This window comes from Pseudophryne corroboree, chromosome 2 (genome assembly GCF_028390025.1).
Source record: "Pseudophryne corroboree isolate aPseCor3 chromosome 2, aPseCor3.hap2, whole genome shotgun sequence".
Lineage (NCBI taxonomy): Eukaryota > Metazoa > Chordata > Amphibia > Anura > Myobatrachidae > Pseudophryne > Pseudophryne corroboree.
Window position 1 is genome coordinate 106,345,402 of NC_086445.1, and position 16,913 is coordinate 106,362,314.

Here is a 16,913-nt window from a genome sequence, read left to right on the forward strand (position 1 = left end):
CTTTTGTATGAGAGGCAGAGGGAGGAACACAAACCGACTGGTACACCCACGGTGTTACCAGAGCGTCCACAGCTATCGCCTGAGGGTCCTTTGACCTGGCGCAATATCTTTTATAGCTTTTTGTTGAGGCGGGACGCCATCATGTCCACCTGTGGCCTTTCCCAATGGTGTACAATCCTTTGGAAGACTTCTGGATGAAATCCCCACTCTCCCGGGTGGAGGTCGTGTCCGCTGAGAAGATCTGCTTCCCAGTCGTCCACTCCGGGAATGAACACTGCTGACAGTGTTAACACATGATTTTCCGCCCATCGGAGAATCCTTGTGGCTTCTGCCATCGCCATCCTGCTTCTTGTGCCGCCCCGTTGGTTTACATGGGCGACTGCCGTGATGTTGTCTGATTGGATCAGTACCGGCTGGTTTTGAAGCAGAGGCCTTGCCTGACTCAGGGCATTGTAAATGGCCCTCAGTTCCAGAATATTTATGTGTAGGGAAGTCACTTGACTTGACCAAAGTCCCTGGAAGTTTTTTCCCTGTGTGACTGCCCCCCAGCCTCAAAGGCTGGCATCCATGGTCACTAGGACCTAGTCCTGTATGCCGAACCTGCGGCCCTCTTGCATGGAACCTGCCGAATGGGATTGCTTCGTAGGAAGCTACCATTTTTTTTCCCAGGACTCGCGTGCAATGATGCACAGATACCTGTTTTTGCTTCAGGAGGTCTCCGACTAGAGATGACAGTTCCTTGGCTTTCTCCTCCGGGAGAAACACTTATTTCTGTTCTGTGTCCAGAACCATCCCCAGGAACAGTAGACGTGTCGTAGGAACCAGCTGTGACTTTGGACTGTTTAGAATCCAACCGTGCTGTTTTAGCACTTTCCAAAATAGTGCTACCCCGACTAGCAACTGCTCCTCGGACCTTGCCCTTATAAGGATATTGTCCAAGTACGGGATAATTAAAACTCCCTTTTTTCGAAGGAGTATCATCATTTTGGCCATTACCTTGGTAAACACCCTCGGTGCCATGTACAGTCCAAACGGCAGTGTCTGGACTTGGTAATGGTAATCCTGTACCACAAATCTGAGGTACTCCTGGCGAGGATGGTAAATGGGGACATGCAGGTAAGCATCCTTGATGTCCCGGGATCCCATGTAATCCCCCTCGTCCAGGCTTGCAATAACCGCCCTGAGCGATTCCATCTTGAACTTGAATTTTTTATGTATGTGTTCAAGGATTTTAAATATAAAATGGGTCACACCGAACCATGCGGTTTCGGTACTCCAAACCGTGTGGAATAGTAACCCCGTCCTTGTTGAAGTAGGGGCACCTTGAGTATTACCTGCTGGGAATACAGCTTATTAATTGCCTCTAGCGCAGCCTCCCTGCCTGAGGGAGTTGTCGGCAAGGCATATTTGAGGAAACGGCGGGGGGGAGACATCTCTAATTCCAGCTTGTACCCCTGAAATACTACTTGAATGAAACAGGGATCCACCTGTGAGCGAGCCCACTGATCGCTGAAATTTTTTTGAGACGGCCCCCCACCGTACCTGGCTACACCTGTGGAGCCCCCGCGTCATGCTGTGGACTCAGAGGAAGCGAGAGAAGAATTTTGATTCTGGGAACAGGCTGACTGGTGCAGCTTTTTCCCTCTCCCCATGTCTCTGTACAGAAAGGAAGCGCCTTTGACCCGCTTGCTTTTCTGAAGCCGAAAGGACTGTACCTGATAATACAGTGCTTTCTTAGTCTGTGAGGAAACCTGAGGTAATGGATACGAGGTCCCAGAGACCATCCCCAAATAATTCCTCACCCTTATAAGGCAGAGTCTCTATGCGCCTTTTAAAGTCAGCATCACCTGTCCAGTGACAGGTCTCTAATACCCTCCTGACAGAATGGTCATTACATTCATTTTGGATGCCAGCCGGCAAAATATCCCTCTGTGCATCCCTCATATATAAGACGACGTCTTTAATATGTTCTCATGTGTGACAGGGTCACCGACCACGCTGCAGCAGCACGATCTGCAGGTCTCAGTCTAGTACCTGAGTGTGTAAATACAGACTTCAGGATAGCCTCCTGCTTTTTATCAACAGGTACCTTCAAAGTGGCCGTTCCTAACACAGCAGTGCCACCTTTTTTGACAACCGTGTGAGCGCCTTATCCACCCTAGGGGATATCTCCCAGCGTAACTTATCCTCTGGCGGGAAAGGGTACGCCATCAGTAACTTTTTAGAAATTACCAGTTTCTTATCGGGGGGGAAACCACGCTTTTCACACACTTCATTCATTCATCTGATGGGGGAACAAAACACTGCCTGCTTTTTCTCCCCAAACATAAAACCCTTTTTTAGTGGTACTTGGGTTAATGTCAGAAATGTGTAACACATTTTTTATTGCCGGGATTAAGTCACGGATGTTCCTAGTGGATTGTGTATATGTCTCAACCTTGTCGACACTGGAGTCAGACTCCGTGTTGACGTCTGTGTCTGCCATCTGAGTGAGCGGGCGTTTTTTGTGTTTTTTTGAGCCCCTGATGGCCTTTGAGACGCCTGGGCAGGCGCGGACTGAGAAGCCGGCTGTCCCACAGCTGTTACGTCATCCACCCTTTTATCCTTTCACCTAACCATCCACTCTGGTGTCGGCCCCACAGGGGGCGACATCACATTTATCGGCATCTGCTCCGTCACCATATAAGCCTCCTCATTAAACATGTCGACACAGCTGTACAGACACACCGCACACACACAGGGAATGCTCTGACTGAGGACAGGACCCCACAAAGCCCTTTGGGGAGACAGAGAGAGAGTATGCCAGCACACACCAGAGCGCTATATAATGTGGGGATTAACACTATAACTGAGTGAAATTTCCCCAATAGCTGCTTGTATATATAATATTGCGCCTAAATTTAGTGCTCCCCCTCTTTTTAACCCTTTGAGCCTGAAAACTACAGGGGAGAGCCTGGGGAGCTTTCTTCCAGCTGCACTGTGAAGAGAAAATGGCGCCAGTGTGTCTGAGGGAGATAGCTCCGCCCCTTTTTCGCGGACTTTTCTCCCGCTTTTTTCTGGATTCTGGCAGGGGTATTTACCACATATATAGCCTCTGGGGCTATATATTGTGGTATTTTTGCCAGCCAAGGTGTTAATATTGCTACTCAGGGCGCCCCCCCCCCCAGCGCCCTGCACCCTCAGTGACCGGAGTGTGAGGTGTACATGAGGAGCAATGGCGCACAGCTGCAGTGCTGTGCGCTACCTTGGTGAAGACTGATGTCTTCTGCCGCCGATTTTCTGGACCTCTTCTTGCTTCTGGCTCTGTAAGGGGGATGGCGGCGCGGCTCCGGGACCGAACACCAAGGACTGGGCCTGCGGTCGATCCCTCTGGAGCTAATGGTGTCCAGTAGCCTAAGAAGCCCAATCCGGCTGCAAGCAGGCGAGTTCGCTTCTTCTCCCCTTAGTCCCTCGCTGCAGTGAGCCTGTTGCCAGCAGGTCTCACTGAAAATAAAAAACCTAAATCTATACTTTCTTTCTAAGGGCTCAGGAGAGCCCCTAGTGTGCATCCAACCTCGGCCGGGCACAAAATCTAACTAACTGAGGCTTGGAGGAGGGTCATAGTGGGAGGAGCCAGTGCACACCAGGTGACCTAAAGCTTTCTTTAGTTGTGCCCAGTCTCCTGCGGAGCCGCTATTCCCCATGGTCCTTACGGAGTTCCCAGCATCCACTAGGACGTCAGAGAAATAAGAAATAGTGATGAAGAAATTAGTAGGTGATAAGTGTTAATGTAAGGGTATGCCACTCTAAAGCCATCCAGCTCTGCCAATCAAGGGGCACCACATCCCGCACCTCCACAACCTTGGTGCACCTAGGCGCAGCAGAGAAGGCTAGATGAGCTAGGCTCCATCTGTAAGGCACTGCCAAGGTGTTATCTGACCGTACTTACATGGGAGAACCGTGAAGAAGGTCCTGAGCCATCTGAAGGGCTCGGTAAACTGCCCAAAGTTCCAGGACGTGGATCGGAAGATACCTTTCTGTTGGGGACCAGCGGCCCTGAAAGAAGTGACTGCCCATGACCACTCCCCACTCACAGAGGCTGGCATCCATGGTCAGAACCACCCAGTGTGGAATCCAGAACGGGTGACCCTTGTCCAGGCTGAGTGAAAACAGACTCTACAAGTGTGGAGTAGGTTATGAATGCGCAACTGTAGTGCTGCAATCTTGTCCAGAGGAAGAAAGATGTGTTGCATGTGAGCATCCAGCAGAGCTCAGAGATGGAGCATCCGCTGAGACGGGATGAGAGAGGACATGGCCCAGTTGATCAGCCATCAGCGACTCTGAAAGAATGACATTGTCACATCGACCTCTGGAGAATGTGCAAGAAGGAGGAAGTCCTCCAGGTAAGGGAGTATCCAGATTCCCTCTCTGCGAAGATGAGCAGCCATCACCTCCATGAGTTTGGTGAACACCCTAAGAGCTGTAAAAAGGCCAAAGGGTAGGGCCTGGAACTGGAATTTGCTGACGGAGGACAGCAAATCGGAGGTATTGTTGATGACCGGCAGCTATAGGTACATGGAGGTAAGCATCCTGTATATCCAGGGATACCATAAAATCCACAGGCAATATGGCCAGGACAATGGAATGAAGAGTTTCCATTCCAAACCTGGGCACTTTGAGTTATTTGTTCAGTCATTTTAGATTGGGGATGGGACGATGAGACCCATTGGGTTTATGAACCAAAAAAAGTGTAGAATAGAACCCTTGGCCCTGTTGAGACACAGGGACAGGAATAATCATGCCTGATAGTAGTAAGGAGTGAATAACTGTCTTCAGCGCCTTGGTCTTGATGAGGTCTGCTGGTGGACTGGTAGGAAAATATAGTCTGGGAGGACACTTCAGGAAGGAGAGAGCGTACCTGTGAGAGGCCATTTCTTGAACCCAGGCGTTCGTTGTGATCCAATACCACACATGGGTGAACTGAAGAAGTCTGCCTCCCACCCTGGGGTTCCCCAGGGGGAGGCCCGCCCCGTCAGGCAGAGAGTTTGTCTACTGATTTCGTAGTTGGGCATCCAGCTGCCCAGGCCTGTTTGGGTTTGGGCTTAGAAGCCTTTATGGGGTGAGATTGTCTAGGGAAGGTCTGGCCTCTAGCCTTGCCCTTATGGGGAAAGGATGGAGTCCGAGGCCACGTAGAGGAGGCTGAGGGTAGGCAAGTTGTTTTAGAAGTTGCCAGGTTATTTACAATCTTGTACAATTCTGGTCCAAAAAGAAAATTAGCCTGTGTATGGAAGTGCTTCCAGGCTTTTCTTAGCGTCAGAGTCTGCCATCCAGGAACGAAGCCAAACAATGCAGCATGCTACTACAGAAGCAGCGAAAGCTTTAGAGGACAGTAGAGCTGTATCCAGAGCCGCCTCTCCAATGTAATAGGCGGCAACTCTGATTTTGGCAATTAATTACAGTTCTTTGGTTGCCTCTGCTTGGAAACTGTTCAAGGGCATCAGCCCAGTTTTCAATGGCTTTAGCCACCCAGGCCGTAGCAGATCTGGCTGCGGCGCCTGTAAATGAATATAAAGATTTGAGACACGTGTCCAATTGCCTATCAGGTATGTCCTTATGTCCTTGATTCAACGTGTCACATGAGAGTCCACAGTAGGTGGATTTTCCCATTTAGCACAATCAGCCATGGGTAATGGATAAAAGGAGTTTAGCCTTTTAGGTACAGTAAACAATTCTTGCTAAGAGTTTTCCATGCCTCATTCACAGCATCAGAGAAATGGTCAGATTGAAATTCAGCCACTTTCTGGCGTCTTCACAGAGGATCTTTAGATTTGGGGGCTGGTTCTGTATCCTCAAGCTGGAGTGAGAATTTCATCGCTGCCACATTAAGGGCCTAATTCAGACCAGATCGCACCCTGCGAATTTGCAGAGGTCTGCAACCATATAGTCACCGCCCTTACAGAGTGAAAAACCGCCCTGTGAATGTCTGCGTACACCGTGCAAAGAGATTTGCAAACCCCGGTCAGCTGCAAATCCATTCGCAACTTACTCACCATCTAATGATTTTTCCAGTCTGTGCAGACTGTGCGTAGCCCAGGACTTAATCCTACAGTGCGATACAAATAGGCTGATCGGGGACGGAGCCGACGTCACACACCCTCCCTGAAAACACTTGGGCATGCCTGTATTTCTCCAGACACTCTCAGAAAACGGGCAGTTACAGATGAAAAAAAGACGCAGGATTTTTTCGCAGATTAGCCTGGCGCCTGCATATTACGATCCATATGCATGCGCATTTGTTCGATAATCGGCCACCTTGCGATTTCGCATAACAGCGATCAGATCTGAATTAAGCCCTAAATTTGGACTGTACCTCTGCCTCCCCAGAGGGGGAGTCTGCATCAGAGAAATCAGCATGATCTGTCGCAGCAAAAGATTCCTCAGAATCTGAGCGCGGTGTAGTCTGTGAAGATGGCATAGTATGCTTGGTGGCAGTAGGTGTAGGTAGTTTTACCTGACCATGTAATAGGTTACGAACTTCAGCAAATGAAGCTGCCAGACTCTGTACAGAGTTAGAAAACATGTCCAACCAGGAAGGAGGGACAGGTGGGACTGTAATAGGCTGATAAACAGGCTGCAATTGCTGTGGGAGACCCACAGCCAGGGCTGCAATATGGTCAGCCATTTTAGCCAGCATGTTAGAAAATGAGGCCAATGGAGGCTCCTGTGCTGGTACTGAGGGTGCTGATTAGCCGAAGTATACAAAGCAAGAGATGCACTGACCGTCTTGTAATAGATCCTGAGGTAAAACCTCAGTGTAATAGGTCTTACATGACACTAGAGTAGGAGCCCCAGCCTGTTTCCTTGCAGTTATGTCTAGCAAGGCATCTAGAGTACACACACACACTCACAATATGGTAATGTGCAGTGTGTAACTGAAATCAGTATATGACAATAAGCCTGCACAAATAAAATAACTTGTAATGTGGGCAAAGTAAACCCTGTCAACACCAGCATCTAAGGGTTACTGTAGAAAGAAAGGTACAAGGAAAGTAATATAATGCACAGAGAGAAAAGCACAAAAAGCAGAATTAGCATAAGTTACATACAATGCAGAAAATACAATTTAACTGCAGTGGGCATTAATATCAACTATGCAGCTATTAGATTAAAGCTGGTAGGAAGCAGCGCTGTGTATAACCCGACTCCAAGGAGAGGTACACAGGGAGACCAAAACCAGCGTTCCCGGAGACCTGCAGAGCTTCTGTAATGGCTGCCCAGCATCTCTGAGGAAGTAGGGCAAAGGAGGAGCAGCCCAGGGCAGGAAGACCTCAGCGGAATGGCGACCTGGGCTGGGGGAGGGGTCGCTGAAGCAGTGCTGCCTTCCCTCGTCGACATCCACCACAGGTTCCCTGGCCTATATTAAAGCTCTCACAGCACCAGTTATGTAAGCCCTGATGGTCTAATGGAGTGCCAAGGCGTGCCATGGTCTGGGTCCACGTCAGCACCGCCGTTTCGTCTCCAGGGACTGCCGGTATAGGACTCCTGTAATCGTGGGACCCGCAAGAGGTAATCTGCCTTATCGGTCCCCAATGAGTCCAGTTTGCAGTCCGGGGTGCCCTGTGTGCCCCTGCTAGTAGAAGGCTGTCGGGTCCCGCCGAAATCCCCAAGCCATGGCTGGCGTTGTGGCACTGGTGGGGGTGATGGAGCAGCAGCACTGGCGTCCAAAGGACTACCATGCGCTGCTTGCTCATTGTAAAAGTAAAAATAAAAGTTAAAAATGGAAAAGCATGGACTGCAGCATGCAGCCCCATTGTTAAACAGTGACCAACTCCTGCTGCCACCAAGCAAAAACTGAAGAGCCTGAGCGGGGTATGAGTGGAGGGGGACCCAGTGCATCCTGGGAGCCTCAAATCTTTGCTGTTCGGTGCCTGAATCCTGGACTCAATCAAGCATACCCCACGGTTAACCATGTAGAGACTATGGACCCCGAAAAAGAAAGCCCAGAGTGCGGCTGCAGGAAGAGAAGCTTTCTGCAACTGGTGCTTCAGAGCGATTTCCCCCCCCCCCTCCCCCCCCCCCCCCCCCCCCCAATGCCTATCATGCTGCCGGAGGATCATGTGCCAGGAAACTGAAGTCACGATGGTCGCAACGTTCAGACCACTGATATTTGTACCAATGCTTTTTTTTTTTTTTTTTAAGAAAACTTCATTGGACATACTTTCATAAATATTACTCAGTTAAGTGTTTAATTTACACAGCACCTCCCAGTGAACTAAACTGGGAAATACTGTATATCGGGATTACAAGAGGTGCCAGACCACAAGGTGCTGGAATGTATGTCAGTGACGTGCGGTGAGGCGAGGCAGATCCTTTCCCGTCATACCCCAGAATTTTGATTATATAAATTACATAAAAAAATACAAAGAATATATTAGAAGTTTAGTATTAGTATTATTGTACTCACTGTATAGTCAAAACTCTGGAGTAAAAAGTCAATGACAGGTGGGGCAGTGCCCCCCTCCCCTCCCCCTGCCTACCTTGTCAGCACATCGTTGATCAATACTCAAATTTCTAGCTGTATATACTGCTGCACCTGTATATACCCACATGAACCCTCGGGCTTATATATGGTGAGTAAATCTGGCCCTGGTACTAGCCAGTGCCTCCCCAGCCATTTACCTCTCCTCACCTAGTACGTGTATAAAAATAAAAAAAATATCTGTTGTAAATGTGTCTCAGCCTCTGATTTTTTTATTTTTTTTATTGACAATCTACCTTTAGTAAATATACCTATTAGTATCAGAGAATCCGTAACAGCAAGGTTGATGTTTTGGTCTAGGAAAGACCCATATGGAAGAGAGAGACAAAGGCAAAGAATTTGATTTCTACATCTACCCAGACTGCAGCTCTAGGAAGAACTAAGGTAGCCGAAACGTGCACTAGGTGGGAAGTCGAATAGTACAGCTTCACATCCTGGTACTAAAAATGGAGAATGAAATATGTAAACATGGAGAATGAAATATGTTCCATATGATCCGTCTCACGTAATTCCAAACAGGACATTATATGAGAATAACATTCAGTCTGCTCTTCAGAAACCCCATTTTATCTTAAATAAACAAGCTTGTAGAGCCCGGAGCTTCTTGGTATTTACAGAACCTCTATAGTCACACTGGAGACAGTTGTAAGTTTTACCTCCAGGAAAGCTGCTAAATATTTGACAAAAATCAGTCTAATCCAATATGGAAACTCTGTTGTCAGATGCTTCAGTGGCCCATAAAGCAGAGAGTAACACCTGGCAACACTGCCAAGTGTATAAGAAGGATATAAGGAACACGTCAGCACTAAGGTTATTTGAGAAGTTATCTGCCATTATTCTTCCTTACATTTCCATCGGTAAAGTTAAGACAGAAAGTACAGATATATCATCCCTTCACTTCTAAAGGTATGAAAAAAGTTACTTACACAAAGCATTTGTTAATGTTTCAACATATAAGAACAGTAAAGGGCCCCATACTTCTGCGCCAACATTCCCCAATTTGATCTGCTGATCATTGATGATCAGAGTCATCTGGGAAATGGGGAAATTCTGCATGTTAAAGTTTCCCGATTTGCCATTCCAGACAGTTTTTCAGTCGGGATCGGAAAATCAACATGTTGAATTTTTCGTTGGACCCAGGAATGGTGGGCAATTCCGGAATCGGGATTGGCGGGATCCTGGGACTTTGGCCTAAAACTGACTAGGATGGAATCCTAGGATTCGGGCCAATGCTTTTTTCGAATGCTGGGCAGTGTCTGAGCCGGTTCAGGATACGGCTCAGACGCAGCCCGGCTCCCCCTGCCCTCGGCTGTGCGCCTGCGCAGCGTGACATGGTGTTAGAGGTTACGCCACGCAACACAGTGCAGTGCAAGCCTCACCACCGGTCTGGAATGACCGCACTCGCCTCCTGCCGCCCATGCTCCCTGCCTGCCGCGCCCGCCGACAGCCAGACATGAGGAAGGTACATTTTATTATTATTATTTTTAACTTTAGCCAATCTCGAGTATCCCAGGAATCCAGGGATTGACCGTTTTTCAATCCCGAGTCCTGGTATTGAAAAAACGGCACGGGATTGACCTCCCTAGACCCAGGGACCGAGGAATTGCCCCGGTCCATCGTAGATTTTTTTGAGACTTTAAATGTACTGACAAGACCAACATACTCACCAAAGCCATCAATGTCCAAATTCTTTTCTACAACCAGATCCAGAAGAGACTCTCCAACTTTCCCCTCTGCTACAATGGTGTCTCCATCCCGATTTATAAACTTTACTGTAACTCTGTCTTCTGAGCTGCAATAGATGAAACAAGAACATAAAAGTACAGTAAGGTTTCACATTCCTTATTTGCCCAGATGGGGGAACCATATTAGAAAACACAGGATGGCCTGTATTACATACAGTGTTTTGTCTATTGCAGAAAGTAGAGTTCACAAACATCTCTTCCTAAAGAAGTGTAAAATATCCTTCTTAAAATCATTGTAAAGTGATACTCACCACCGGGTTTTAAATAATGTTATCACCATGAAAATATGATATATAATAAGATTTTAAACCTACCGGTAAATCTTTTTCTCGTAGTCCGTAGAGGATGCTGGGGACTCCGTAAGGACCATGGGGGATAGACGGGCTCCGCAGGAGACATGGGCACTTTAAGAAAGACTGACTCTGGGGTGCACTGGCTCCTCCCTCTATGCCCCTCCTCCAGACCTCAGTTAGAGAAACTGTGCCCAGAGGAGATGGACAGCACGAGGAAAGGATTTTTGTTAATCCAAGGGCAAGATTCATACCAGCCACACCAATCACACCGTATAACTTGTGATATACTATCTAGTTAACAGTATGAAAACCAACATATCATCGGTCCAAAATCGACGAAACTATAACACAACCCTTTTGTAAGCAATAACTATATACAAGTCATGCAGAAGTAGTCCACACTTGGGACGGGCGCCCAGCATACTCTACGGACTACGAGAAAAAGGTTTACCGGTAGGTTTAAAATCTTATTTTCTCTAACGTCCTAGAGGATGCTGGGGACTCCGTAAGGACCATGGGGATTATACCAAAGCTCCCAAACGGGCGGGAGAGTGCAGATGACTCTGCAGCACCGATTGAGCAAACAGGATGTCCTCCTCATCCAGGGTATCAAACTTATAGAACTTTGCAAAGGTGTTTGACCCCGACCAAGTAGCAGCTCGGCACAGCTGTAGTGCAGAGACCCCTCGGGCAGCCGCCCAAGAAGAGCCCATCTTCCTAGTGGAATGGGCCCTAACCGATCTTGGTAACGGCAATCCTGCCGCAGAATGCGCCTGCTGAATCGTGTTACAGATCCAGCGAGCAATAGTCTGCTTTGAAGCAGGAGCGCCAACCTTGTTGGCTGCATACAGGACAAATAGTGCTTCTGTTTTTCTGACTCTAGCCGTTCTGGCCACGTAAATTTTCAAAGCCCTGACCACATCCAGGGACTCGGAATCCTTCAAGTCACGCGTAGCCACAGGCACAACAATAGGTTGATTCATATGAAAGGATGAAACCACTTTAGGTAGGAATTGAGGACGAGTCCGCAATTCCGCCCTATCCACATGAAAAACCAGATAGGGGCTTTTATGTGATAAAGCCGGCAATTCCGAGACTCGCCTAGCCGAAGCCAAGGCTAGCAACATGACCACCTTCAAAGTGAGATATTTTAACTCCACCGTTTTGAGTGGTTCAAACCAATGTGACTTAAGGAAACTTAACACCACGTTAAGGTCCCAAGGCGCCACCGGAGGTACAAAAGGAGGCTGAATATGCAGTACTCCCTTTACAAAAAGTCTGTACTTCAGGTAGAGAGGCCAATTCCTTTTGAAAGAAAATGGATAAGGCCGAAATCTGAACTTTTATGGAGCCTAATTTTAGGCCCAAATTCACTCCAGTTTGCAGGAAGTGAAGGAGACTACCCAGATGGAATTCCTCCATAGGAGCATTCCTGACCTCACACCAAGAAACATATTTTGTCCATATTCGGTGATAATGTTTCGATGTCACGTCCTTCCTAGCCTTGATTAGCGTAGGAATGACCTCATCCGGAATACCTTTTTTTGTTGTTGCTAGGATCCGGCGTTCAACCGCCATGCCGTCAAACGCAGCCGCGGTAAGTCTTGCAACAGACAGGGCCCCTGCTGCAGCAGGTCCTGTCTTAGAGGAAGAGGCCACGGATCTTCTGTGAGCAATTCCTGTAGATCTGGATACCAAGTCCTTCGTGGCCAATCTGGAACAATGAGGATTGTTCTCACTCTTCTCTGTCTTATTATTCTCAACACCTTGGGTATGAGAGGAAGAGGAGGAAACACATAAACCGACCGAAACACCCACGGTGTCACCAGGGCGTCCACAGCTATCGCCTGAGGATCTCTTGACCTGGTGCAATAACTTTTTAACTTTGTGTTGAGACGGGACGCCATCATGTCTATTTGGGGAAGTCCCCACCGATTTGCGATCTGCGCGAAGACTTCCTGATGAAGTCCCCACTCTCCCGGATGCAGGTCGTGTCTGCTGAGGAAGTCAGCTTCCCAGTTGTCCACTCCCGGAATGATCACCGCTGACAGTGCGCTTACATGATGTTCCGCCCAGCGAAGGATCCTAGTGGCTTCCGCCATTGCCTGCTCCTTGTGCCGCCTTGGCGGTTTATATGAGCTACTGCGGTGACATTGTCAGACTGAATCAGAACTGGTTTGTCGCGAAGTAATGCCTCCGATTGACGTAGGGCGTTGTATATGGCCCTCAACTCCAGGATGTTGATGTAGAGACAAGTCTCTAGACTCGACCAAAGACCTTAGAAATTTCTTCCCTGTGTGTCTGCTCCCCAACCTCAGAGACTTGCATCTGTGGTCACCAGGATCCAGTCCTGAATGCCGAACCTGCGACCCTCTAGGAGGTGACCACTCTGCAGCCACCACAGGAGACACACCCTGGCTCTGGGGGACAGAGTGATCCTCTGATGCATTTGCAGATGTGACCCGGACCACTTGTCCAGTAGGTCCCATTGGAAGGTCCTTGCATGGAACCTGCCGAAGGGAATGGCTTTGTACGATGCCACCATTTTCCCCAGGACTCGAGTGCAGTAATGCACTGACACCTGTTTTGGCTTCAATAGATTCCTGACCAGAGTCATGAGCTCCTGAGCTTTTTTCACTGGAAGAAAAACCTTCTTCTGGTCTTTGTCCAAAATCAAGCCCAAGAAGGTCAGACGCGTCGAAGGAACCAACTGTGACTTCGGAATATTGAGAATCCAGCCGTATTGCTGTAACACCTTCAAAGACAGAGACACGCTGTCCAGTAACTTCTCCCGAGATCTCGCTTTTATGAGGAGATCATCCAAGTACGGGATAATTGTGACCCCTCGCTTGCGCAGGAGCACCATCATTTCCGCCATTACCTTGGTGAAAATCCTCAGGGCCGTTGAAAGCCCAAACGGCAACGTCTGAAATTGGTAATGACAATCCTGTACAGCAAATCTCAGGAACACCTGATGAGGAGGAAATATTGGAACATGAAGGTATGCATCCTTTATGTCCAGGGAGACCATAAAATCCCCCCCTTCCAGGCTGGCGATGACCGCCCTGAGCGATTCCATCTTGAACTTGAACTTTTTCAAGTATAAGTTCAGGGATTTTAAATTCAAAATGGGTCTGACCGAACCGTCCGGTTTCGGAAACCACAAACAGGGTTGAGTAATACCCCTTTCCTTGCTGCAGTAGAGGAACCTTGACCACTACTTGTTGAAGATACAATTTTTGTATTGCATTCAACACTAACTCCCTCTCTGAGGGAGCCGCAGGTAGAGCAGATTTGAAAAACCGGCGAGGAGGCACCTCTTCGAATTCCAGCTTGTATCCCTGAGAAACAATTTCTATTGCCCAGGGATCCACCTGTGAATGAACCCAGATGTGGCTGAAAAGTCGAAGACGTGCCCCCACTTGAGCAGACTCCCCCAGGGAAGCCCCAGCATCATGCGGTGGATTTTGCAGAGGCAGGGGAGGACTTCTGTTCCTGGGAACTAGCTGTGTGCAGCTTTTTTCCTCTGCTCTTACCTCTGGCAAGAAAGGACGATCCTCGTACTCTTTTGCTTTTATTCAAACGAAAGGACTGCATTTGATAATGAGGCGCTTTCTTAGGCTGTGAGGGAACATAAGGCAAAAAATTCGATTTACCTGCCGTAGCTGTGGAGACGAGGTCCGAGAGGCCTTCTCCAAATAACTCCTCACCTTTGTAAGGCAAAGACTCCATATGCCTCTTTGAGTCGGCATCACCCGTCCACTGCCGGGTCCATAAGACTCGCCTAGCAGAAACAGACAGTGTTTATTCTGGAACTTCGCAAACAAATGTCTCTGAGCATCCCTCATATATAACGCAGCATCTTTTATATGTCCTAGGGTCATTAAAATGGTATCCTTATCTAGGGTCTCAATTTCCGTAGATAAGGAGTCTGTCCATGCTGCGACAGCACTACAAACCCAGGCCGACGCCATTGCCGGTCTAAGAATTGTACCTGAATGTGTGTAAATGGACTTCATGGTAACCTCCTGTCTGCGATCAGCAGCATCCTTGAGGGTAGCCGTATCTTGTGATGGCAGCGCTATCTTTTTTGATAAACGTGTTAAAGCCTTGTCCACTTTAGGAGAAGACTCCCATCGTATCCTATCCGTCTGCGGGAAAGGATACGCCATAAAAATCCTTTTGGGAATCTGCAGCTTCTTGTCTGGAGATTCCCAAGCCTTTTCGCACAGCTCGCTCAGCTCATACAAGGATGGAAAAGTGACCTCAGGCTTTTTCTCTTTATACATGTGCACCCTCTTGTCAGGGACAGGGGGTTCCTCCGTGATATGCAAAACCTCTTTTATTGCTATAATCATATATCGAATGCCCTTAGCCACTTTTGGCTGTAATTTTGCCTCCTCATAGTCGACACTGGAGTCTGAATCCGTGTCGGTATCTGTGTCCATTATTTGGGACAATGTGCGTTTCTGAGACCCGGAAGGTCCCGGGGACACAGGGACAGGCATGGTCTAACTACCCGACTGTTCCCTAGCCTCAGCCTTGTCTAATCTCTTGTGTAATAAATTAACAATAGCACTCAAGACATTCCACATCTCCATCCAGTCCGGTGTCGGCGCTGCCAACGGAGATCTGACATTCATCGACTCCCCCTCCTCCTTAAGTGAGCCTTCCACTTCATACATGTCGACACACGCATACCGACACACCCCACACACACAGGGAAGCTCTTATCTGAAGACAGTTCCCCACCAGGCCCTTTGGAGAGAGAGAGAGAGAGAGAGAGAGAGAGAGAGAGAGAGAGAGAGAGAGAGAGAGAGAGAGAGAGAGAGAGAGAGAGAGAGAGAGAGAGAGAGAGAGAGAGAGAGAGAGAATGCCAGCACACACCCCAGCGCTATATAACCCAGGCAAAACACAGAATGTTTCCCCAGTAGCGCTGAAATAACTTGTTTTTCGCCAATTATGTGCCGCCCCCTCTTGAAAAACCCACTGTCACCTCAGTAAGCAGGGGAGAGTCCAGGGAGCTTCCTCTCAGCGCTGTGCGGTGGAGAAAAATGGCGCTGGCGAGTGCTGAGGGAGAAGCCCGCCCCCTCGGCGGCGGGATTCTGTCCCGCTCAATTTATTCAAAAACATGGCGGGGGCTCTTTTTATACATGTACAGTGCCCAGCTGTACATGTATATATGTGTTTATGCCATAATAGAGGTTTATATTGCTGCCCAGGGCGCACCCCCTGCGCCCTGCACCCTTACAGTGACCGGAGTGTGTGAGGTGTATGGTAGCAATGGCGCACAGCTGCAGTGCTGTGCATTACCTCAGTGAAGATCACAAAGTCTTCTGCCGCCTTTGAAGCCTTCTTTCTTCTCATACTCACCCAGCTTCTATCTTCTGGCTCTGCAAGGAGGACGGCGGCGCGGCTCTGGGACGAACTCCAGGGTGAGACCTGTGTTCCGATTCCCTCTGGAGCTAATGGTGTCCAGTAGCCTAAGAAACAGGACCGTGAAACTCAGAGAAGTAGGGCTGTTTCTCTCCTCTCAGTCCCACGATGCAGGGAGTCTGTTGCCAGCAGTGCTCCCTGAAAATAAAAAACCTAATTAAAATACTTTCTTAGCAGGAAACTCAGGAGAGCTCCCTGCAGTGCACCCATCTCTTCTGGGCACAGTATCAAACTGAGGTCTGGAGGAGGGGCATAGAGGTAGGAGCCAGTGCACACCCAGAGTTAAAGTCTTTCTTAAAGTGCCCATGTCTCCTGCGGAGCCCGTCTATCCCCCATGGTCCTTACAGAGTCCCCAGCATCCTCTAGGACGCTAGAGAAAAAATGTTTTATAGTGGTCAATTTGCATCTTACAGACCTTTACATATTAATTCAAATTAATAGCACGCAATAACATAACAATGTTTAATAAGGCACTTTTAACAAGGCAAATATTTTATTTGATTTTGGTAAGTAAATAAAATATATTTTATTTATCTTTGTTCCCCAAGATTCTGTTTTACTTTTTTTTTTTTTTTTTTACGTAAGACTCTCCTGATGTCTGTTACATAGTTAGGCTTACCATACTATGCCTTTAAACCAGGACACTCATGAAGTACACAGGTTATGTGGCTGCTTAAAAGCAGGTGAAATACAGGCTTGAAGTCAGCAGTAATTCATTTAAAGGGGTAGTATGGTAAGTCTATTCATAGGCATATCCACGTGAGGGTTTCTTATTTTGTAGCCTTTACTTTCCTCATCCGAATGAATTACACAAATAGCAATAGCTGTAATCTGATTAATCAGCTACCTGGTGCCAGCAGGGGCCGGGCATAGACAGAAGACTATATATGCCTGGCGGTGGAGCGTTTGCATTACAGGTTT

General features: G+C 48.1%; 1 protein-coding gene across 1 annotated transcript in view; it reads right to left on the reverse strand.

Moving 5' to 3' along the window:
• FDX1 (ferredoxin 1) overlaps nt 1–16,913 on the reverse strand; it is a 63,259-nt gene that overhangs the window by 16,812 nt on the left and 29,534 nt on the right. Inside the window, exon 2 of the mRNA XM_063951589.1 lies at nt 10,186–10,310. Coding sequence (XP_063807659.1) covers nt 10,186–10,310 — 125 coding nt within the window. The remainder of the gene's footprint in view (nt 1–10,185; nt 10,311–16,913) is intronic.